The sequence below is a fragment of the Pinus tabuliformis genome, chromosome 8 (genome assembly GCF_031772625.1).
Source record: "Pinus tabuliformis cultivar Carrire ecotype Pingquan chromosome 8, CPIR1, whole genome shotgun sequence".
NCBI classification, from domain to species: domain Eukaryota; kingdom Viridiplantae; phylum Streptophyta; class Pinopsida; order Pinales; family Pinaceae; genus Pinus; species Pinus tabuliformis.
In genome coordinates, this window is record NC_142294.1 from 1,156,401,660 (window position 1) to 1,156,425,881 (window position 24,222).

General features: G+C 39.9%; 1 protein-coding gene across 2 annotated transcripts in view; it reads right to left on the reverse strand.

The window, feature by feature from the left end:
• Positions 1-23,701, reverse strand: part of CPA (Subunits of heterodimeric actin filament capping protein Capz superfamily) — a 226,474-nt gene extending 202,773 nt beyond the window's left edge. The window contains exons 1-2 of one of the 2 annotated variants that reach the window (XM_089373418.1): positions 23,327-23,701; positions 23,102-23,217 (exon numbers count right to left, since the gene is read on the reverse strand). In XM_089373418.1, the coding sequence (XP_089229544.1) occupies positions 23,102-23,217; positions 23,327-23,447 (237 nt within the window). In that variant the 5' untranslated portion in view covers positions 23,448-23,701. The remainder of the gene's footprint in view (positions 1-23,101; positions 23,218-23,326) is intronic. The other variant, XM_089373417.1, reaches the window with a different exon arrangement.
• Between the last annotated feature and the right edge of the window lie 521 nt (positions 23,702-24,222).

The window sequence follows — 24,222 nt, forward strand, 5'->3', positions numbered from 1 at the left end:
CTAGTTTAGACTTCTGAAATTCGACCCCCAATGAGCCCGACCTCTACTGCAACTAGTAAGCTTGACCTGCCTGAGTGAAGCTGGGAAAACTCCCAAATCACTGGGATGAGTCCTCTTATGAATTTCCTTCCTTCCCAACTGTGGTTCTGGTGTTGTGGCTCTTTCCCTCAAGACCCACGTGATGTCCAGACTGGCCCTCTGCATTGTCCTCCAAGGATGGAATTCGAACTACCTGTTTGCTGCACTCACTTGCTCCAAAACGCCTCACAAGTGCTAACCCAATGATGTCCTTCGAATCTCATGGTTCCTCTGGTTAATCGTTGGCCCGATGAAGCTCTATCCTCAACTATGTGTTCCCTATCTGCTGGCCCAGAAAGACGCATTGTTGGATGATGACTGAATGGGCTGGCTGTGAATGCTCCCTAGTGCTCCTCAAGATGCTATGAAACTGCCTTCCTAAGGTGGCACTCGTAGTCCCCCGAAGGTAAGGTTGAATCTCCCACTTGAGAGATTCGTGGCTGAACAACCAGTTGACTCAGCTAAGCAGCTCGAGCAAACAGTCAAGTGATTTTCGATATGCAAGAATGAATGATCCCCCAAGTGAGGAGCTCTTCCTCCTTATGACTTCGTGGGCTTCCCTTTGCCTCATGTAGGCCCCTCTAACAGCTATACGAATTCCCTCCAAGGCAATTCGAATTGCCCAATACGCTTTCCCACGTGGGTGGCCCCCACCTTCCACTAGCAAAATAATCTGGCCGTATTTCTCCTAAGTTCCTAAGTCAAAATTGCTTGGGTCCTTTTCCTTAGCAAAATTGTACAAAATTGTGGAGAGACAAAACCTATTACAAATTCTTTTGGGATGGGACATGACAACTTGATATTGACAGGAGGGGGGAGCTCATTCGTGACTGCAAGAGAGATCTTGTAGAAGAGTTTGAGATGAAGGATATAGGGCTTATGCACTATTTCCTTGGATTAGAGGTTTGGCAAGGTGATGGGATGATATTCTTGGGACGGGACAGGTATGCGCAAGAGATTCTCAAGAGATTCCACATGCATGATCGCAAGCCCATGACCATGCCTCTAGTCACAAATTGGAGGAAGGTGGACGCTACCAAAGGTAAGCGAGTGGATCCCACTCTCTATAGGCAACTCATAGGGTCGTTTATGTATTTGGTGAACACACGACTAGACATTTGTTTCGCAGTCAACCAGTTGAGCTAGTTTATGGTTGAACCGACCAGAGTGCATTGGGTTGCTGCTAAGCATGTCTTGAGGTATCTCAAGGGCACAACAAATTATGGGTTGTTGTACAATTAGGTTGATGGAGTGCGTCTTCGGGATTCACCGATGCAGATTAGGCAAGGTTTTCAACAGACGGAAAGAGCACTTCAAGTTGTGCTTTCAATGTTCGGTTAGTAGTTATTTCATGGTTCAGCAGGAAGCAGAGATCAGTAACACTGAGCTTAGTTGAGGCTGGGTTCATGGCTGCCAATTTGGCAGCTTGCAAGGTTATTTGGTTGAGGAAGCTACTTGTCAGGTTGTTCAATGAAAGGTTGGGGCCCAAAGTCATAAACTAAGATAACCAGAATTGCATCAAGCTCTTTGAATCCAGTATTTCAAGACCGCTCCAAGCACATCGAGATCAGGTACCACCATATCATAGATTGTGTTCAAATAAGTAAAGTCAAACTTCAATACATACCTACAGAGGAGCAAATAGCAGATATCTTGACCAAGGCATTGGCAAGAGGCAGCATCTACTTCAGAGATAAACTAGATGTAGTTCAAAACACTTTCTTCTCTAAGAGGGAGTGTTAATTGAAGTTAGAGATGGAAGGGTTCTGCTAAATTTAGAAGTGCGCTAATTTGGCCATGGAACCCACAAGTGAAGCTAAGGCGCAGTTATACTTTCACTTAATTTTGACTTAGGAAAATTCTAATTTTCCTATAGTCAAAAAGTAAATCAATCTTAACAGTTCGACTTGAGTTAATGGGCTAGTTCGACTTGAGTTGAAGGGCCAATTCGATTTTATAAAAAGAGAAGGGCGCAAACTTGGCTATCATCATTATGCACTAGAGACTTGTGTGTTTTAGCTCAGCAAGAAGAGGTTCCAATTCAACATGCTATCAAAGAGAGACAGAGACCGAATAGCCTCAACGATTTCTTCAGCAGCGTGCACTTTCCAAGGTCGGGTCAGCCTACGCAGGAGGGCTAAATAGCCTGTATGAGTTTGTACAATTGCGTATGCAAAGCCTGAGTTGGTTAAAAAGACACAGAACGGTGTGTTGAGGGACAGGGAATTGAAGAAGAATTTTTCCCAATATTTGTAGTCAATTTTCTGAGATTTTTGCTTAGCAGAATGATAATAGAACAAACATGTTGGCAGGTTTTCCCCAATTGAGGTTTCTTGGGTAAATTTCTATGTATTATTTATTGTGTGCTTGTGTCTTCGTGAATTTATTTTTTGCTGCTATTTTTTATTCAATTAGCAGCTGGGTATTAGAAAGCTAACACAAAGCACCAAGATGTAACCAATTCCCTTGAAGTGGAGAATGTTGAGTTTTGTAGCTATGGTTGATCTTCATAATTTAAATTGTATCCCTTGTAATGTATAATGAATTTGTGAAACATGTTCTTCATGTCATTTTCGTTGATTATCCCTTGAAATAATTTTTATTAGACATGTTCTTCATGTCGGATTTAAAAGAGAAAATTGCAAATTTTGAATTTTGAATTTTGAATTTTTGGCTCCAAACTAGTCAAGTCAACCCTCCCTCAAGTCAAGCGGCCCGAGTGAAGAGACACACCCATTCGTGAAGGCAAAACACTATACAAAGAGCATTTGACCTCCTCCATAAAGTACCATTCAACCTCACACAAGAAAGACAGCTTCCTAGCATCCAAGTGAAGGAAAATAAGGACAAAGAAGAAGAAGAAGGACGAATTCATCTCTAGCATCTATCTCTCTCTCTCTCTTGACCTCTCACGTGTGACTTTCTAGGCAACATTTTCTAGGCAAATCGAAATTTTGGGGATATTTTGGAAGGTCAAAGTTGTAGAGCAGAAGTTTGACTTGACTTTACTAGAGGGTTGCTTGATCAGGTTTGACCAAACCTTGTTGATCACTTTGATCTCATAGTTGACTAGCAACATTAAGTGTATCTCTTGTTGAACTGAAGAATTTCTCTAGGGAAAAGGTTGACGGGTTTTTCCCCCAAGTGAGTTTTCCCAGGGTAAAGCTTGTGTTCTCTTTGTGCATTGTGATCTATACTATCCTTATGCTTTATGGTTGAATTTCTGAAGCGTAATTGCTTAATGATAAACTGGAATTAATAAAAGAAGATCTGCATCATTAGAAGTAATAATTAGTATTTCATAAATTTGTGCTTATATCTATTGCACTTGAATCAACAAGGTATCAAAGCTTTGGTGATGAAGAGGCCATTGGGATCACTCTTGAAGAAACTTTGATAAGAGATCACTCTTGAAGAAGACTTATCTATAATCTACTTGCTTGTCTGTGATCATGGGTTTCGCTATGAAGTCTAAGAACAAATTGGAAGGAGCTACTAATTTCAGGGCTTGGAAGATAAGGATTGATCTTATCCTTGCAAAGAATGATCCCTTGGGTATTGTGAAAGGCAAGCTCACTAAACCCTTAGACACTGAAGGAAAAAGAAAATTTCAGAAGGATGATATCGCAGCTATGAGCATCATTGTGGACTCTATCAAAGACCACTTCATCCTTAGGTTTCAAGTCTTCAATCTTCAAAGCAAATGTATGATGCCCTAACTAGATTATACACTATCAACAACATTGGTCAAGCAATGAGTTTGAAGAATGAGCTTCGTGATTTTAAGATGATAAGAAATGATACTATACCCTCATATTTCATGAGGATTTCTCAACTAAGAGATCAGCTTCAAGCAATTGATGAAGTTATTTATGAGGAAGAAATAGTGACTACAACACTTAATGGTCTACCAGATTCATGGGACTCATTTGCATCGGGTATATGTGCCAGAAAGGAAGTTCCAAAGTTTGAAGAACTATGGACTACTTGTACTCAAGAAGAATCAAGGCTCATATCAAAAGGAAAGATTCAAAGATCTGATGAAGGTGACTCTCAAGCATATGTAGCACATTTCAAGAAGGTTGGAGGAAGAAAGAAGTTTGGTTTCCAAAGAAGAAATGAAGGTAGAATATCTGCTCCTCAAGGGAAGAGAGATATGTCAAAGGTTCAATGCTATCATTGTCACAAATTTGGTCATTATAGAAGCGATTGTCTCGAAAGATCAAATGATAGTGGTGCCTCAAGGCAAATAATGGGAGATCGTGACAACCTCACAAGCCTAATGGAAAGAAGATTATCTCAAAAGGTAGAGCTTGGAGAAAACAACAGTTATGCAGTAAAAGGCATTGGGAAGACTTCTATTGAGTTGGAATCAGGTGAAAATGTTCATCTTAGCAACATCTTGTATGTACCAGGCTTGAAAAATAATTTGGCTTCCATATCATGTTTGGAAGATAAGGGAGATAGAGTAGTATTTGTTGATGCCAAAGTTCTTGTATGGCCCAAACACTCTGGTATAGATTCCGCTAGAATAACTGGAGTTTGTGAAGGAAGGTTGTATAAACTTTTGAAACAAGTTGCTCAAGCATTAGTACATAATGACATCAATCCATGTGAACTTTGGCATAGAAGATATGCACACCTTCACTATAGAGCTTTGCCTACTTTAAAACAGATGGTTTCAGGTGTTCCAGATTTGTAGGTAGAACATGAAGGAGTATGTAAAGGATGTGCGCTTGGGAAGAATGTCAAGAAGCCCTTTCCAAGCAGCGAAAGTAGGTCCAAAGAAATTTTGGATCTAGTTCATCTAATGTATGTGGTCTAATGCCAGTGAAATCCCTTGGAGGCTCTTTGTACTATGTAACCTTTATTGATGATTTCTCTCGCAAGACATGGATTTACTTCATGAAGACGAAGGATGAAGTCTTTGACAAGTTTCAAGAATTTAAGGTTGAAGTAGAAAACTTGAAGGGAAAGAAAATCAAGATCCTGAGATCTAATGGAGGAGAATATACTTCCAAGGAGCTCGTTGCCTTTTGTAAAGAAGATGGGATTAAGAGGGAGTTGATAGTCCCTTACAATCCACAACAAAATGGAGTTGTTGAAAGAAAGAATAGAACCATCGAAGAATCTATTAAGGCAATGATGCATGATCAAGACTTGCCTATGTTTCTATGGAGTGAAGCATCTATGGTAGTTGTTTACATTCAAAATAGAATTCCTCATCGAATTTTGGAAGACAAGACTCCTGAAGAAGCGTTCACCGAACAAAAACCTCAGGTTGGTCATTTAAGAATATTTGGTTGTCCTATTTATATCCATGTACCTAAAGATAAGAGAAGGAAGCTAGAGCCTTCAAGAAAGAAAGGAATATTTGTTGGATATAGTGAGTCATCAAAGGCCTATAGAATCTATGTTCCAGGTTGAAGTTAGCAGGGATGTGACCTTTGATGAGAATGTTGCCTTTTGGAAATCTAAAGAAGCTCCCATGGACTCTAATAAGGACGAAGATCATGAAGCCCCCAAGGAAGAAGGATCAGGTCCTTCAAAACATCCCATAAATCAACAAGAAGAGCCAGAAGGGCCTAGCGATCCAGTCGACTCGACTGTTGTTCCTGAAATCAAGAAAATGCAAGCATGGCTTAGATCCACTTTGCAAGACGCAGAAGGACATGCAGCACCACGTGGCACCTTCAGGGAAAGAAAAGAGACCAAAGAGGTATTCTGCATTGCAACATTGATGACTAATCTTATTGATTTTTAACCTTCCACCTATGAAGAAGCAGCTAGCTAGCAAGTTTGGAAGTATGTTATGTTGGAAGAATACCAATCGATTATGAAGAATGATGTATGGAAGAATGTGCCAAGACCTGAAGGAAAATCAGTCGTAATCTCCAAATGGGTATACAAGATCAACCATGTAGTGGATGGCAGTATTGACAAATACAAGGCAACATTTGTGGCCAGAGGGTTCTCCCAGAAAGAGGGAGAGGACTATGATGAGACCTTTGCTTGGATTGCCAAGTACACTACCATTCAATGTGGAAAAATTCGAAGTCGAGATTAAATGGGCAAGGGTCCAGAAGTTGAAAAAGTCGTTAAAGTCGGGAGTTTTTTGAAAAAGTAGGCAAAATTAAAAAAATACAAAAATATTCATTTTTTAAAAAATGCCAACCTTTTCAATAAAATCCCGATTTTTTCAAAAAAAAATTAAAAATCGTTAAAGAAACTACCTCATTCACGATTTTTTGGAAAAAGTCCCGATTTAATCCTGATTTTTTCGATTTAAACCGACTTTTTCAACTGGGAAAAAATCAGCAAAAAATCGGCCGATTTAATTGGCCAGCGAAAAAAAATCACATTTTGGGGATTTAATCCCGATTTTTTCTCGACTTTTTCCACACTGCTACCATTAGATCTATTATTTCTATTGCTTCCTCTATGGGTTGAAATTTGCATCAGATGGATGTAAACACTGATTTTCTTAATGGTGTTATTGAATAAGAAGTGTACATCGAACAACCTCAAGGTTTTGAGTTCCATGGAAGAGAGTCTCATGTTTGCAAATTGAAGAAAGTCTTGTATGGACTTAAGCAAGCACGTAGAGCTTGGTATTCTCGAATTGACAGATACCTGACAAGGCTTGGCTTCTCCAAAAGTGATGTTGATCCGAACATGTACATCAAGGTTGAGAAGAATGAACCTGTGATTCTATTATATGTTGATGACTTATCTCTGACGGGTGTGGGGCATCATATTATTCGAAGTAAGAGGGAGTTGAAGGATCTTGGTTTGATGCACTACTATTTGGGGCTAGACATATGGCAGAAGCCTGATGAAATCTTCCTTGGTCCAAGGAAGGTTTGTTATCAAGATCCTGTAGAAGTTTGGGATGATGGACTGTAAATCGATGGCAACTCCCATGGTGACAAATCTGAGAAAGTTGAGACTCTGACGCAGATTTGGTATATCCATCCATGTACCAAAAGTTGATTGGCTCGCTGATGTATTTGATTAATACCATGCCAAACATTTGCTTTGCAATGAATACTTTGAGCCAATTCCAAGTGGAACCGAGACATGATCATTGGATTGCAGCAAAGCATATATTGAGATATTTGTGTGGTATGGTTGACTATGGTTTGAGTTATGTCTCAAAGGGTGATATACAATTGCAAGGTTATACAGATGCAGATTGGATAGTGAGTGTTGAATACAGAAAGAGTACATCCGGAGGTTGCTTCGACTTGGGCTCCACTATGAATTCGTGGATGAGCAGGAAGCAGACATCTTTTGCACTCAGTATTGTCAAGGAAAAATATATTGCAACCAGTTTGACAAGTTGTAAAGCAGTGTGGCTTCGAAAGTTACTCGCAGGACTGTTTGATCATGTGCTAGAGTCAACCATGATATTTTGTGATAATCAAAGTTGTGTGAAGCTGACAGAGAATCTAGTTTTCCATGGCAGGTTGAAGCACATAAAGATCAAGTACCACTTCATTCGTGACATGTTGCAAATGGGAGCAGTGAAACTCTAGTGTGGCCACTGATGAGTAGATTGTTGATATTCTCACAAAGCCTCTGTCCAGAGCAAAGTTTGTATACTTTAGGGATAAGCTTGGGTTTGTTGAGAATGCCTCTCTCATTGAGAGGGAGTGCTAATGAGATAGCATAGTGGACTAACATTCTCTCTATGTCAAATATGACCAGAATTAGGGAGAATGGTCCAGCAAAGGACAATCACTCTTCCTGTGTCAAGCATATCGATCAGAATTAAGAAGAATGGTCCTGGAGGCCCAGAATTACTCAGATAGAGTGTGGCCTTTAGAGATTCACCATGTGACAAGTATTGACCAGAATGATGGTGAATCAAGACTATTCTATATACCATGTGTCAGATAGACTAGAATTATGGTGACTAGTTGACGCTAATGATGTACCATGTGTCAGGAGTACCAACTAGAATTATGGTGAAGATACACCATGTGTCAGAGGTACCGACCAGAATTATGGTAGCCAGTTGAAGATACACCATGTGTTATAGGTACCGACCAGAATTATGGTACCCAGTTGATGTTGTTGATCTACCATGGTGTCAAAGTTATTTGGCCAAAATTATGGTAGTCTGTCAATGATATTATCCTACCATGTGTCAAATTTATTTGGCCAGAATTATGGTAGTTGAATGATGTTGATTTGTTATAACCTTTTCTTAGAGAAATTTGTCGACATGAAGAACATATGTCTAGTCATTATGAATACCTCCTTAGCTAAGAGGGAGTGTTGAATTTTGTAGCTATGGTCAGTCTTCATAATTTATATTTTAGCCCTTGAAAGAATTTTTATTACACATGTTCTTCATGTCGAATTTAAAAGAAAATTTCAAAATTTGAATTTTGAATTTTTGGCTCCAAACTAGTCAAGTTAGCCCTCCCTCAAGTCAAGTCAGCCCCAATGAAGAGACACACTCATTCGCAAAGGCAGAACACTATATAAAGAGCATTTGACCTCCTCCACAAGGCACCATTCATCCTCGCACAAGAAAGCATTTTTTGGGCATCCAAGTGAAGGAGAAGAAGGACAAAGAAGAAGAGGGATGAATTCATCTCTACCATCTATCTCTCACTCTCTTCACCTCACACGTGTGACTTTCTGGGCAGGCAGAAATTCTGATCAATTTGACCATAGCTTGTTGATCAGTTTGATCTCATAGTTGACTAATAGCATTAGACGTATCTCTTGTTGAACTGAAGAATTTCTCTAAGGAAAAGTTTGTTGGGTTTTCCCCCAAGTGGTTTTTCCCAGGGTAAATCTTGTGTTCTCTTTGTGCATTGTGATCTCTATTGTCCTTATGCTTTATGGTTGAATTTTTGAAGTGTAATTGCTTAATGATAAACTGGAATTAATAAAAGATCTACATCATTAGAAGTAATTATTAGTATTTCAGAAATTTGTGCTTGTATCTATTGCACTTGAAAAATCAACAAAGAAGACAAGATCCACATAGATTGGTGAGAGTACATAACAAACTCCTTGATTTCTACCTTGTTCTGCACAGTAGTCGATTGCTTTTATCAAATTGTCCAACCAGTTGAATGCCTAGTCAACCATCCATTCGATCACTTAGTCGACCACTGAATCAACTCTCTTAGTTGGCCATCAACTCATTGTCTATACAAGGTCCAGAGGTTTGATGAACCTAAAAACTTATTATTCCAACAACCCTCCTTCAACACAATCCTCTAGAGATTCAATGCGTGAAATTACTTCCACACGCCATCGCTTCCACCCTCCCAATTGCGGCTTCTGGAAGCCCAAGCATAGCCCTAAGTTTCACAAAATTAGCTTACGGTAGAGGATTTCTAAAGATATAAGCAACCTGATCATCTGTCTTGCAATAAACAAGATTCAAAACATTATCTAGTACTCACTATCTCAAGTAATAAGTTTAAAGCTCCACATGATTCATCTCGCGATGTCAACACAATTATTTTCAACCTATATTGCACTTTGATTGTTGCAATATGCTACAGTCAATGTCTTGACTGGAAAGCCAAGTTCACCCATGAGATGTCGAATCCAAAGCACCTCTATGCCAACATGCGCTGCACCACGATACTCTACTTCTATGGCTGATAAAGAGCCCACCATATGCTTTTTACAAGACCAAATAATGGGTCTGGAACCAAGATGAAACAAATTGACAAATGTAAACTTCATGTTTTCGCCATCTCTAGCACAATCCAAGCCAGTGTAACCAGCTAATTGGTTCACCTTGTTACTACAGTTCTTTATACCAAGCTGGCAAGTTCCCTTGATATAACAAACAATTCTCTTTGCGGCCTTCAAGTGGTTTTCTCAAAAATCCTGCATAAACTAAGAAACTACATTGATAGCAAACGAAATATCAGGTCGATAGTGAGTTAAACAGATAAAGTGTTAATTTTAGTTAACAATAGTATGTTCTATGCTTTAGCACAATTTACTTCAATGTTCCTTATTAGCCCAATGACAATTTCCAATTTCCAGTATCAATCACATTAACTTAAACACATTGACGGTAAATGCAGATAGAACATAAAAACATGTGTAGAAGACAAGCCCAGACAAGAGGACACAAGATTTGGCGGATGCCACAGAAAAACCCCAATGTGGGGAAAACCCTTTGATCAAATCTTCTTATTATTATTCAATAATTCAACAAAGAGAGAGAGTACATAGATCAAATTCACTTGCCCAATACATAGTCAAAACAGCCCTGACAAAATCAACAGTCAACAACAGTCAACTGCAGCCCTAATCAGAAAGTCAGCGTTGGTCAAATCAACACCAAAATGTCCTCCAAGCAGCTCCATCAACAACAGTCTAATTCAGCCTTCAAAGAGAGTCAAAGTCAGCCCAAAACAGTTTGGTCAAACCCAATCAAAGGAGAGATAAACATTGTTGTAATTTCTGCGGTCAAATTTGAAGTCAACCTGCCCAAAACACCTCAATTTATATGCCTAACTTAGCCTAGAGAAATCGGAATTATGCCCTGAAAACCGAAGTCAAATATGGTCAAATCAACCTTGGTCAATGCTAGTCAACGTTGGATTGTTGCTCTAAAATTTCGGCATGTCCTTGTCCTGAAATTTACGGCCTCCTGCCACAAGTGCAAAGAAGAGAGAGAAGTTGCCCAACTGTACGAACCAATCAAGAGAAGGGAGAGAGATGAAATGATATGATGAGTGATGTCCAAATGAGAAGAGAGGTCACTCCTATTTATACAATTCGTTGAGAGTGAGAAGACACATCCATTGGGCTTCTTAAGCCTGCATTTGACTGAGGACAACCTTGACAATTTGTGCATGAGAGAGAATAAATTCAAAATTCCACTTCTGTTTGTCAGAATGAGATGATCTTTATATCAAAATTGAACCTCTCGAAAAGAGGAATCGAATGCAATAATCATCTCCATCATATGAGTTGTCCTAAGGTGGAATTTGGCCCTAGTTGCCAATTTTAACACTCCCTCTCAACTAGGGAGAATTTCACCTGCCAATCCATCTGTCATCATCATGACATCCTATCATCATGTACCATCTCTGTCATCATTGTTCTACTCTGTTCTGCTCTGCTGAACCATGAATTAATAATGAAGAAGTGATCGAGAGTGAGTCACAAGATCATACCACTCTCCACTAAGAAAAGTCAGTCCTTGATCCTAGATCAAGTTGTTGAACACCATGCATCCTAGTCATAGGGAGTATGGCAGTACACGATGCGTCTGTCGGTAGCGCTATGGTCCCTAACCATATTTTCCCAACTCATTGGCCAGATGAGAGGTACTTCCCATGAGTCCCGGACTCCATGGGTAGGATGTGTGTTGGGCATCAGTAGGAGAAGGTGAACCACTCATCCTGCTCATATGCCATAGGAGAAGGTGAATCACTCATCCTACGCATATGTCAATCATAGGGGAAGGTGAGCCACTCACCCTACATACATGTGTCCGCAATCGTAGGGGAAGGTGAATCACTCGCCCTACACACATGTCAACCATCATGGGGTATCACAAGGGAAGGTGAACCACTCACCCTGTATCTAGCGCACCACTAGGGGAAGGTGAACCGCTCACTCTATGGTCGCTCATAGCTCTAAGAAGTACCCCAAACCCCTAGGAGCTCCCAGAGCTCAATGTCCAACTCATATGGGACCCTCATAGGAGGGTCGTTCCACGAGTCCAAGTCTCTCTCAAAAGGTTAAGAATTTGACCTTCCCCAAAGGTTTTGTGAGAATGTCTGTGACCTGCTCATCTGTCCTAATGTGTTGGAGCCTTATTGCTCCGCATTGTACCATATCTCGGATAAAGTGGTACCTAATATCAATGTGCTTGGAGTGGTCGTGGAACCAAACAGCTTCACAACAGGCCATACTCGTAGCAATGTATTCGACCTCGGTGGTGCTTAAAGCAACTGATTTCTGCTTCCTACTCATCCATGATATTGAAGCAGACCCCAAAGAGAAGCAGCACCCAAACGTGCTCTTGCAATCCACCACACTGCCAACCCAATCAGCATCTGAATATCCATGAGGCCTCAAGTTCCCGGCAGTGTACCTCAGTCCATACTGGATTGTGGACCGGAGATATCTCAAGAGATTCTTAAAGTAGTGTAACGAATGTGATGAGGCTCGACCATAAATTGACCCAACGTGTTCATAGTGAAGCATATGTCAGGACGGGAGTTGACCAAGAACATCAGGGCCCCCACAAGTTGGAAGTATTTGCTAATCCGGGCCTAGCAACACTTCCACATAACTTCTTGAAGTTGAGTTCCATCGGAGTAGATACGGACTTGTAGTCCACCATCCCACATCTCTCAAGTAGCTTCAAATGTATTTTCCTTGAGAAAGGAAAATCTCACTTGCCTTTTGTCGGGCCTCCAGTCCTAGGAAGTAGTGCATCAGTCCTAGGTACTTCATCTCAAATTCGGAAGGCAACTCCTTCTTGCATTGTGAATGAGAGGGTCATCACCTGTCAGAAAAAGATCATCCACATAAAGGACCAAAATGAGAAGCCTGTCCTTTTCCACCTTGAAGTATAGGTTTGGATCAACATCACTCCTTATAAATCCCAGCTTCATAAGATAGCTATCAATCCTCTCATACCAAGCCCTGGGGCTTGCTTCAACCCATAGAGGGCTTTCTTCAACCTGCATACATGTGTCTTACGATCTTGGGCTTCGAACCCATCGGGTTGTTCTACATAGACTTCCTCCTTAAGTGAGCCATGTAAGAAAGCAGTTTTGACATCCATCTGATGTAGGCTCCATCCTTGCGAGGCAGCAAGGGCTATGATCGAACGGATGCTGGTATATCAGGCAACTGGTGTGAATATCTCATCATAGTCTACTCCTTCCTTTTGAGTGAAGCCTCGAGCAACGAATTTGGCCTTGAACTTTTCAACGCTTCCATCAACTCCATGTTTGATCTTGTAGTGCCATTTTGAAGTGACCATTGACTTGTCCTTGAGTCTAGGAACCACATCCCAGACATCATTCTTCATGATCGACTCATACTCCTCGTTCATCGCATCCTTCCAAACTTGGTGTTTCACGGCTTCTTGGAATGTGCAAGGCTCAGATTGTACAATGGTACTCATGGCAACTAAGTACCCTTGGTACCTATTCGGCTTCTTGCTTTCACGAAATATCCCCCTCTAAGCAATGTGTTTCTCAGTATCTTCAAGAGTATCTTTGAGCCACAAAGGTCTTTTTCTTGAAGCAGAGGGCTCACTAGAAGGTGGATCAATGGGATCCATCCAATGTTTTAAGACTCCGACTCCGACTCCGACTCGGCCGAGGATCGACTCCGACTCCGACTCCGAAACGGTAATGACTCGGCCGGCTCGATTTCAATGACTCGGTCGTTGTAAAAAATACATTAAATATTTATTTTTTTTATAAAAAAACATAATTTTAAAGATTTTAAACATAATTTTAGAGATTTTCATTCATGTTTCCAAACACACCTACAACTGGAGTCCTTGCTGGCTGTGAGACTGAGGATGGTGGATTGGGATCTGCATTCAACTGAACAGCATGTTCAAGTTCAATTGATGTCTCGATATCTAAATCTAAATCAAGATCCTCATCAAGATCAAACTCTGCTGGACGACTCTCCACTACCCAATCTCATGTTGGATCAATGTCTTCCAACACAATGGGATCTGAATCAGGTCTTTTGTTCAGCAAATGGTTTCGTCTGAGCCGGAGGTTGTATTGGACATAAACTAGATCATTTAACCATTTTTGATCCAAACGGTTTCTCTTCTTTGTGTTACTTGGGAGCAGGAGCGAAAATGGGAGCGGGAGCGACATTTTCTGAAGCTCCTAGTTTGGGAGCGAATCCCAGAGGAGTTCGACAACCAATGTCACTAACATCAAGGTACATAGAGGGATTGGTGCTCTTGATTAAATAAGAGTTCCATACCCTAATACATGACAAAATTCAATGGAAACATTGCAATCCTCCAATCCTGAAATCCTGAAAAACTGATAAGTCTGCTGGATTTTGAATGAAATCTAAAATTCTACTTTCTCCATATGAAATCCAATGAGGCCGAAACCACTCTCAAACATCCTGAGTCATTTCATGGTAATGTTAAAAATTTAAGTAAAAGGATGAAAATGAAGATTAAGGAGAATGTCACTTTTACTTTAAGAATTTAACATTACCATGAAATTTGAATAGCATATCAATAGTAGAGAGCATCTGAGTGTGTTAAATAGGGTTTGGGAGGGGGAATGGACCCCAAATGACATTTAGCAAATTCATCTAACACCTTGGACTCCAAACCAATTAGAAATCACCTTAAAAATCCATTAAAAAAATATTAAATTGTTGTTTAACGTGTTCTGGGCCGGCTTTTTGTGACTCGGCCGAGTCATAACAGAAACGGCCGAGTTGGCCGAGTCATGGCTGACTCGGCCAAACGTACCGTTTCAAAGGCCGAGTCATGACTGAGGATATCGGCTCGGATCAACTCGACCGTTTCGGTATCGAAACGGCCGTTTTTTAAAACAATGGATCCATCAAACCTACCGAAACGGCCGTGTTTTAAAACAATGGATCCATCAAACCTTCAACATCAGGCATCTGGTCTATAGTCGAAGGTTCATCCTGCTTTCCTGCATCATCATCATCACTGTCCTTCCTAGGGATAGGAAGATCTCGGACTTTCCTAAGGGCAAAATCTTCATCAAAAGTGACATCATGACTTATTTCCACTTCCCTTTGACCAGGCATAGATTATATATGCCTTCGAAGTTTCATTGTAGCCCACAAACGTTCCTTTCTTCCCAGATGCATCTAGTTAGTTCCTTTTCTCTTTTGGCGCATGAAAATATACGGGACAACCAAAAATTCTAAAATGAGAAACATCAGGTTTCTTACCGGTGAATACTTCTTTGGGTGTCTTGAAGTCCAATGCTTGATGTGGGCATCTATTTTGAACATACACAACGGTGTTGGCAGCTTCTCCCCATAAGAACTTCAGTAGACCTTGGTCATGAAGCATGGCACAGGTGGCTTCTATGATAGTTCGATTCTTCCTTTCGGCAACTCCATTTTGCTCAGGAGTATATGTAGTAGTGGTCTCCCTCTTAATCCCAACTTCTCTACAATAGTCAATGAATTCATATGACTCATATTCAGTCGCATTATCGATCCTCAATATTTTGATCTTCTTCCCTGTTTGATTCTCAACCAAGGCGTTGAAAGAGCGGAACCATTTGAACACTTTGTCCTTTTTCTTTAAGAGAAAGATCCATGTTTTGCGAGAAAAGTCATCCACAAGAATTGCATAGTACAAATATCCACCCAAAGATGTCACGAGAAACATACATGATAGGTCATAATGGACCAATTGAAGAATATTGGTAGTTTGACTTTGACTTGAGGGGAATGGTCCCCTTGTACGTTTTCCAGCTACGCAACCCTCACACACGCCTTCATGATCTGAGTTGAATTCGGGCGTACTTGTGACCATCTTTCTTACATCAGGTAAGGCTTTGTAATGAATATAAGCAAATCTTTAGTGCCATAATTCGGATTGAAGAGAAGTATCACAAGCCATTGCTCCCAACGGACTTCGTCCAACCTGATAAAGATCTTCAACCCTGAATCCAAGAGTGAATGCATCTCTTGGGTTCCTTTGCCAAACACGAACGTTCCCATCAATGAACGTCACCTTGAAACCTTTGCCTTCCATCGCAGAAATAGAGACCAAGTTCTTTTTCAGATCAGGTACATACAACACTTCTTATGAATGAAGGGTTTGACCTTGATTTAAGTGAAGAGTAACAGTCCCAATTCCTTTCATAGGATAAGTGGCATTATCCCCAAGTATAATTTCCATATTTGTCTTCTTTTCAATCAAGTTTGAGAGAGCCTCTTTGTACCCAGTGAAATGCCTTGAGGCACCACTATCAATCAACCAATAATCCAATGTATCCGGAGGAGAGGCAGTGGTGAGGACAAAAATAAGATAAAATTCTTTTTGCTTTTCACCAACATTAACTTCTTGATACCTGGAGTTTCTCGACTTCTTGGGAGGATGACCATTTCCATTTCAAGTAGCGGGAACATTCCTCTTTCCTTTGTTGTTGAACTTGTTGTTTCTTTGATTGCCATTGCCCTTGTGGTTGTTGTTATGGTTGTCATCATCTCTTGGGGTATCCTTCTTGTGAAGACACTCTCTAGAAAAATGTCTGAACCTGTTGCAATTGAAGCATCTTCCTTTTCTTCCTTCTTTGAAGCCCGGCTTGAACCCTTGACCTTATCTTCTTGGACCAGCATTGTTCTTACTCTTAGCATGAGTGGAGAAGGCAGTAGGATTGTTTCCATTTGAGGGCTTGTCTCTTTCCATCATCTTTATTTCTTCTTGAGTGCATCTAGCCAATAATTCATCAAATCCCATAATCCTGCCATTGTTGAAGATGGTAGTGTTAAACACATCCCATTCTCTTGTAAGGCCTCCAAGTGCAATAAAAGTGAGCTCCCTATCACTAATGACTTCTCCAATAGATAGGAGATCATTCTTGATCTCGGTAATCCTCATGAAGTAGGATTGAATGGATTCTCCTCTATCCATCTTGATGTCTTTCAACTTGTTCTTCAAAAAGAGAACTTGATTTGCATTATTTACTTTGAACATCCCAACCAGCTTGTCATACATCTCCTTAGATGTTTACAAATCAGAAATATAGGCAACCAAAGGCTTGTGAATAGAATCAACGATAATTTTCTTCGCTTTAACCTCACCTTTCTTGTACTTTGTTTGTGCAGCTGCAGATGCATTTGAAGGAGGCTCCACTACTCTTCCTTTGACATAATCCATGGCATAATTTTTTTCCAATGTCAAATCTATAGACATCTTCCATGCATGATAGTTGGATTTGTCCTTAAGCTTGTCCTCAGATTTGAAGCAGGATGTAGTCGTCATTGGGACTAGTTCCAAGTTGTCCAACAACGTCCCTTAGTGATTTTTTTCGTTACTCTTGCTTGGGCTTTGTCTTCCCCTGAGCTCTGATACCATGTTAATTTTAGTTAACAATGGTATGTTCTATGTTTTAGCACAATTTACTTCAATGTTCCTTATCAGCCCAATGACAATTTCCAATTTCCAGTAGCAATCACATTAACTTAAACACATTGACAGCAAATGCAGATAGAACATAAAAACATGTGTAAAAGACAAGCCAAGACAAGAGGACACAAGATTTGGTGGATGCCAGGGAAAAACCCCAATGTGGGGAAAACCCTTTGATCAAATCTTCTTATTATTATTCAATAGTTCAGTACAGAGAGAGAGTACATAGATCAAATTCACTTGCTCAATACATAGTCAAAACAGCCCTGACAAAATCAGCAGTCAACTGCAGCCCTAACCAGAAAGTCAATGTTGGTCAAATCAACACCAAAATGTCCTCCAAGCAGCTCAGTCAACAGCAGTCTAATTCAGCCTTCAAGGAGAGTCAAAGTCAGCCCAAAACAGTTCAGTCAAACCCAATCAAAGGAGAGATAAACACTGCTGTAATTTCTGCGGTCAAATCTTAAGTCAACCTGCCCAAAACACCTCGATTTCTGTGCCCAACAACTCGACCTAGAGAAATCAGAATTATGCCCTAAAAACCGAAGTCAAAGATGGTCAAATCAACCTTGGTCAACATTGGTCAACGCTGGACTGTAGCTCTGAAATTTTGGTCTGTCCTTGTCCTGAAATTTACGGCCTCCTACCAGACGTGCAAAGAAGAGAGAGAGGATAAATTCAAAATTCCACTTTTGCTTGTCAGAATGAGATGATCTTTATATCAAAATTGGACCTCTCGAAAAGAGGAATCCAATGCAATAATCATCTCTATCATATGAGCTGTCCTAAGGTAGAATTTGGCCCTAGTTTCTAATTTTAACATAAAGCCACCAACAAAATATCGATAGAGTGTAGCATTGACTTTTGGAGAGTCACACTCCTTGTTTAGCTTCACTCTCAATTGATAAGGTGTAGCACAAGGCTTACAGTCTTCCATTCTAAACTTTTGTAAGAGTTATTTAGGTTGAGAAACAAAGATACCATCATCCATTTGTAAGACTTTGATGTCCAAATAAAAATGCAATAGTCCAACGTCAATCATCTCAAAAGCATATGTGAATTATCAAAGCGACTGCCTCCTTTTATCAATTATGGAATTTGAATTATCCATGCAAGACTTTGTTGAGAAATCAAAGTGCCAAAGATTTCTCTTACATGATAATTACTTGTGAACTTTTGTTGGCTTATTATTATTATTTTGTATTCATCTTTCATCAAGCGATTATCAAAATGCAAAAATATGAAGATCACAGAAAATGAGAGACACAAGATATAGGCTCCAAGCCAGGACAAAAACCCCACCAAGGGGGAAACCCATCAATCCTTTCCTTAGAATCAAGAGAAATCCAAGTCAAATTCATGCAGTCCAATAACTAGTTCTTTCCCTTGCTAAGTCAGCCCTCCATCAGACAATGGCATAGCTCATGTACCACAAGAATCACAGTGCTTCAGAGACTTGCATTTCATAGAGATAGAAGCCACACGAGTTTGCATATCATCACAGAAGGCTATCACAGAAGGTCTGAACTGTCACAAGATGCTCCCTCAGAAAAAACTCACAGCTTCTTCAGAACTGTTAACTTCAGGAAACTCACATTATTTCATAACTATTAACCTCAGGAAGTTCGTACCATCTTCAAATCTTTTGTCTTAGGAAACTCGCATTTATTGTCACAGGAAACTCGCTTTTCTGCCTCGGAGATAGTCCAGTTAAGATCAACGAAGACTTGCTTTTTTAAATGGAGGAGCATGGACGCCAATATATAGTTGATTCAACATACGAAAAGGTGCCTCCTTAAACAGAGTCAACCCGTCATCCAGGAGGTCCGACTTGGCAACTTGGAAGACAAATAACCTTTACAAACAAACATTCAATTTTTCTTTTCTTTCAAATGTTCAAATGGGGCATATTACAAAATAAATTTCTTTTGTCAAATAAATGAATTCTTCATGCAATTATGAAGACCGAACCTAGTTACAATTTCTAACAGACTCTGCCTTACTTCCATGCATTTTGGTTAACTGATGGTGAACTAGGATGAGATAGCCATGCGCATGGCTAAGGAAGTACGCTTGAGTTCAACTGAAGTACAAGTAGAGAGAAGAAGCATGTGCTTAGTCTAATGGAGATAATCTTATGTCAAACTGCCGTGAAGTGGGAGAGAAAAAGGCATGAGCCTAGTTAATTGGACCACACGCTCAGCCATCTCCTCATGCATAGTTAATTGGACCACACGCTCAGTCATCTCCCCATGCATGCACTCTCCAAGAAAAGTGCCAACTTATTCCTAAATTAGTGCATGTGTCCCAGTGGCCTTCAGATCACTCATGCATGCGCTCAAAATAAATCCCAGTGACGCTCAGTCTTATCCATGTGTATTAATCCTCATGCATGCACCCAAACCCAATGTGACTCTGAACCCTTTTCCTCTTGTGTAAGCCAAGGACAGCTGATTTGCTGTTAGTTTTCCAGGTTTGAGTTGGGGGCATTACACTCTCTAGTGGCAAATGAACCATGATCTTTTCTCATAAAAAGGTCGAGAGGATTTGATGCTAGATAGCTAGCTGCTACATTTGTCGTTGCAAATAACTTGTGATGATGAGATACATTTATATTTTTTGCTGTCATTTTGTATTGGTTGTCCACTTTTGAGTTATTGGACAGCTATCAGGGTTCATAATTTAGTATCAACGTTGACGTAACATATTTTATTTGGTATCCACTATGTCATACATATTGATGGTTTTTCCATATTTATCTGCCAATGTGTTAATTTGATGTTGTTATTGGTTTATATGTTTAAAAATTGAAAAAAAAATGAATTTGTTTTGTACTTTTTAATGCTTGCACAGTTTGCCGAATTTTGCCAATGTTGCCAAGAAGTCGTATTCCAGCGCCTAGCTACTTTTTTGCCAAGGCAAATTTTTTTAACAATGGTTGAAACTAAACAAAGCCAGAAACTAAAACAGAGCAATTCTTCTCTTTAACCACAACCTTGGAAATGTCATTTGCTGGTGTGCAGGTTTCTACTATCACAAATGTCATGCTTCAAATCCTTTCGACTTTTACTCTTCTTTCAACATTGATCTTGACCTCGCAGTTGAAACTTGAACCCACAATCAAAAGAGCTCCATCAACTCTCGGCTACACTCTCCATCAACTGTTGGCTACACCTGAACCTAAGATCTTCTTTTCTGATCTCCTTGCTCGAGAAATCTATATCTCTATTCCAGATCCCCTTGCAATCCCCTTCTCATCTGCTTGGATCACCTTCCTCCCTTGAGCTATCCCAAGCTGCCCATGGTTGAGCTACTCAAAACTGCCCACAAATGAATTCGGATGCTCCTTTTAAAGGCTTTGATCCCCCCAAAAAACATGTTCATCATAGTTGACCATTTCAATTGGGTCCACATCACTGCCAATCATCAGCTGCCATGTGGAATATAACCCAACTACCTACTGGGTTTATGCCTGGGTCTCCGCATTGTGGTCCCTTTGCCTTTTATTAAATACTCAGAAATACTGGAATTCAACGAACTGGAACACTGGAAAGGAAATAGTTTTGGGTAATGTGGGATGGCCCACACACCATGGATGCTCCTGCATCAGATTGCTACTGCCGTGTAATCAGCCCCATGTTATGAATGAGCTTGCATTCTTTTGCAGATCTGTTTCTGTGTTTATTTCTGCAATTCCCTTTTACTGTATTCCACTGTAATTCGTCTGTGTTTAATTTCGGTTAATTCATTTCTACATTTTATGCTGGGATCATTCTCTTTTATAAACATTAGTTTCTGCAAATTGGTGTGTTCACTGGATTCCCCACTATCTAGATCACTATAAGACAAAGTTGACAGAAGCAAATTTTCTATGTATTTTAAATGCATTACTGTTATATTATGTTTAAATACAGAATTCAATAACCTTGACAGATGCAGCAAATGATCTTTGCCACAAGGCTGCACCTTATAGTGACTAGTCTCTGTAAGATCCTCATTAAATCAAGATTATAAAAGAATGTGTGCCCTCTGCAAGTCATGTCTAGATGGAGGATGAATATAACAACATCCAAAACAAAGCAGGAAGCATAAGCATAAAATTTGCATGTGATGAAATATAACAATGGAAGAACTAAGCATGTTCCTTATAATTTTTGCATTTTCAACAACATGCACTAACATAATCAATGATGCGTTCATACAAACTTTTTCCATGTAAATTATTTTTCCTGTGATTTCTAACTCACCTATCATCCATCATACCTATACCATTTGGACTACACTCTTAGGAATCTTACTTAGAACTGGCATAAGTCCTCTTGGTGCGTTGTCTCATAGGAAAAGAAAAAAAAGGTTCCAAATGAAACCTTTTTTATTTTATCAATCTTGTGGTATCTAAATAATTTTTGCATTTTCAACAACATGCACTAACATAATCAATGATGCGTTCATACAAACTTTCTCCATGTAAATTATTTTTCCTGTGATTTCTAACTCACCTATCATCCACCATACCTATACCATTTGGACTAAACTCTTAGGAATCCTAATTAGAACTGGCATAAGTCCTCTTGGTGCGTTGTCTCATAGGAAAAGAAAAAAAAAATTTCCAAATGAAACCCTTTTTATTTTACCAATCTTGTGGTATCTAAATAATGTTGCTTTTCCTGTTTCAGTTTTGTTTTATTTTTGTGGAGTTTTAGAAAACTGAAAATACTTAACAGAGAAACCTGCTTGTCAGTAATAGAAAAGCAGCGATTTCCACACCTATACACTAAGTGCTCAGTCAATTATTGTTGCCTATTGCAATTATATTGGTTTTTGTTTCAAATTCTCAAATTTCGACAGAAAACAGAACAGTTCACTGGAAAAGCCATGGTTCTTGATTTTATATCAAAGAATCAGCCCAAATCTTCTTTCCTCTATAGAGCTTTAGTCAGTGGGTATCCATAGTTGAAATATACAGAAATAATTGTAGATAATAACTCGCAATTACTAATTGCCAAGTTCTTTAGTTGGGCCTTATTTTCTAACCTTCCCCTTGCGTTGGTTTTCCATGACATGCATAGAATTCCTAAAGCGACATATGGCCCTGGGAAGCATCCACCAACCTTGGCTAAGATTTTTCTACTGTTAGTGTTCAAAGGTGATTGGGATGGATGTTTCTATTGGATTACCTAACTGTGAAACACGATCACCCTTAAAAACAACAATTGAAAGGCCTAGATACAGCGTTTTAAAAGCATAGCCTATCCCATAGCAGGCTGCACATTTTTGAAGTTCTTGATGGTAGCATTGAACAATAATGACGGTGTATGCTTATGATTATACGGGGGAATTATTTTCGTTTGATGGGTTTCTCAAGAGATTCATGAAAATAATGAATCCTGAGATGGTTAGCTCTCCCTTGTTCCAAATCTATAGAGCATGGTTGATTGGCACAACACAACCAAATTATTCGCGCCCCTGTGTGAATTTCATTTTGTTCTCTTATGTGGAACGACAGCATTCCTCCCAGAGACATTTGGATCAAATGGAATCATGTTGTGACACCAATTGCAAATTTACAATCCTTGGTCCCCCTGGTAGTGTCATGCCCCCGTAGCGTTTGCTCGTGAAGATCAATCAATCGACATTGCCTCATTTGGCATCCAATTATCTGTTCATACCGTGCCCTGGCCCTGGCCCTGATTTTCAATGACAAGGCCTGCCTAGAAATAAATTATTACAAGCCACTGTTTGTCTTTTTATATAAATCTATCAAATTCATGGCGATTCTGAAAGGTTAAGACTTTTGTCTGTATATATCTTGGTTGTGAGTCGTTACAGCAGATTGAATGAATTGTAGAACGTGGTTGCATTGCATGTCAAGAATATAATAGAATAGAATACCTGGCCACTTTGATTGGGCATCTCGAGGGATATCATGTGAGACTTGTTGTGGATGGGGAAGGCTTCCGCTGTGGCCACTGAGTAAATATGCTCGTCCATCAACACCGATCTAACATCTGCATTCAACATTCAGCAGAGAAACAGAAGTGGAAATGGATATGGATTTAACGGTAAGAGGGGAGAAGCAGAATCACTTAATTAATTATGGTGAATGCGGGTAATTACCTTTGGCTACATATTGGATCTCTCCCGGGGGTGAGTTGAGCAGGAACCATTTGGCCATTTCCACTTTCTGCTTCTCGCCCATCTCCTCTTCCTCATCCTCCATGTTCATGCCAGCACCCATTCCCGTATTCTTGCCCTGCGCAACACTACAACTACAGCACTCTGTGACCTCTGTCTCTCGTTGCGTTTATTTGATTTTTTCCTTTCTACTCTCCTTGAGGGAGAGAGGGCCCAGTCCAACCTAAAGTTCTTGAAAAGCAATCAATCCAATCAACTTCACTTGGACAATAATCAACCCGGGGGGACTCCAATAATCCACCCGAGGGGACTCACACGCCCGTCCACTCCCGAGTCACTGTTACGCCTCAAACCATTTTCCGCATTCGCATTCGTTAATGAATAACTACATATAAATCTTTTCTATAACGTGGTCAATATTTTATCCTCTTTTATTTTTATTTATTTTATTAATTAATCTCACATGCTCATTATTCGAATTTGGCCTTCTATACTAGGTTAGGGTTTTGATTGAATGTGATTATTATGGTTAGGGTCTTCTATGTGCCTTGCATGGCATTTGTTGTGTTAATTAGTAGTCAATCTAAACATTTAGGGTTAGGGTTATGTGCTTTGTATAGGGTAATGACTTTAGTTTTTTAATAAGATTGAAATTTTGACCTCACGAGATCAAGATATTGGAGAGATCACCATAAGGTTTTTTCTGAGCTTCTTGAGATGCCCGCCTAGTTGGGATATTTATTATCGATTGAAGAAGAGGAGGTCGATCATGTACTCTGGCATGAGACCATTATGTTCCATGACCCCCCTTAACATGTACATTTGCCCTAGTTTTGCCCATAACTTCTCTACATCATGCTTTCAATTCTACTCCAACC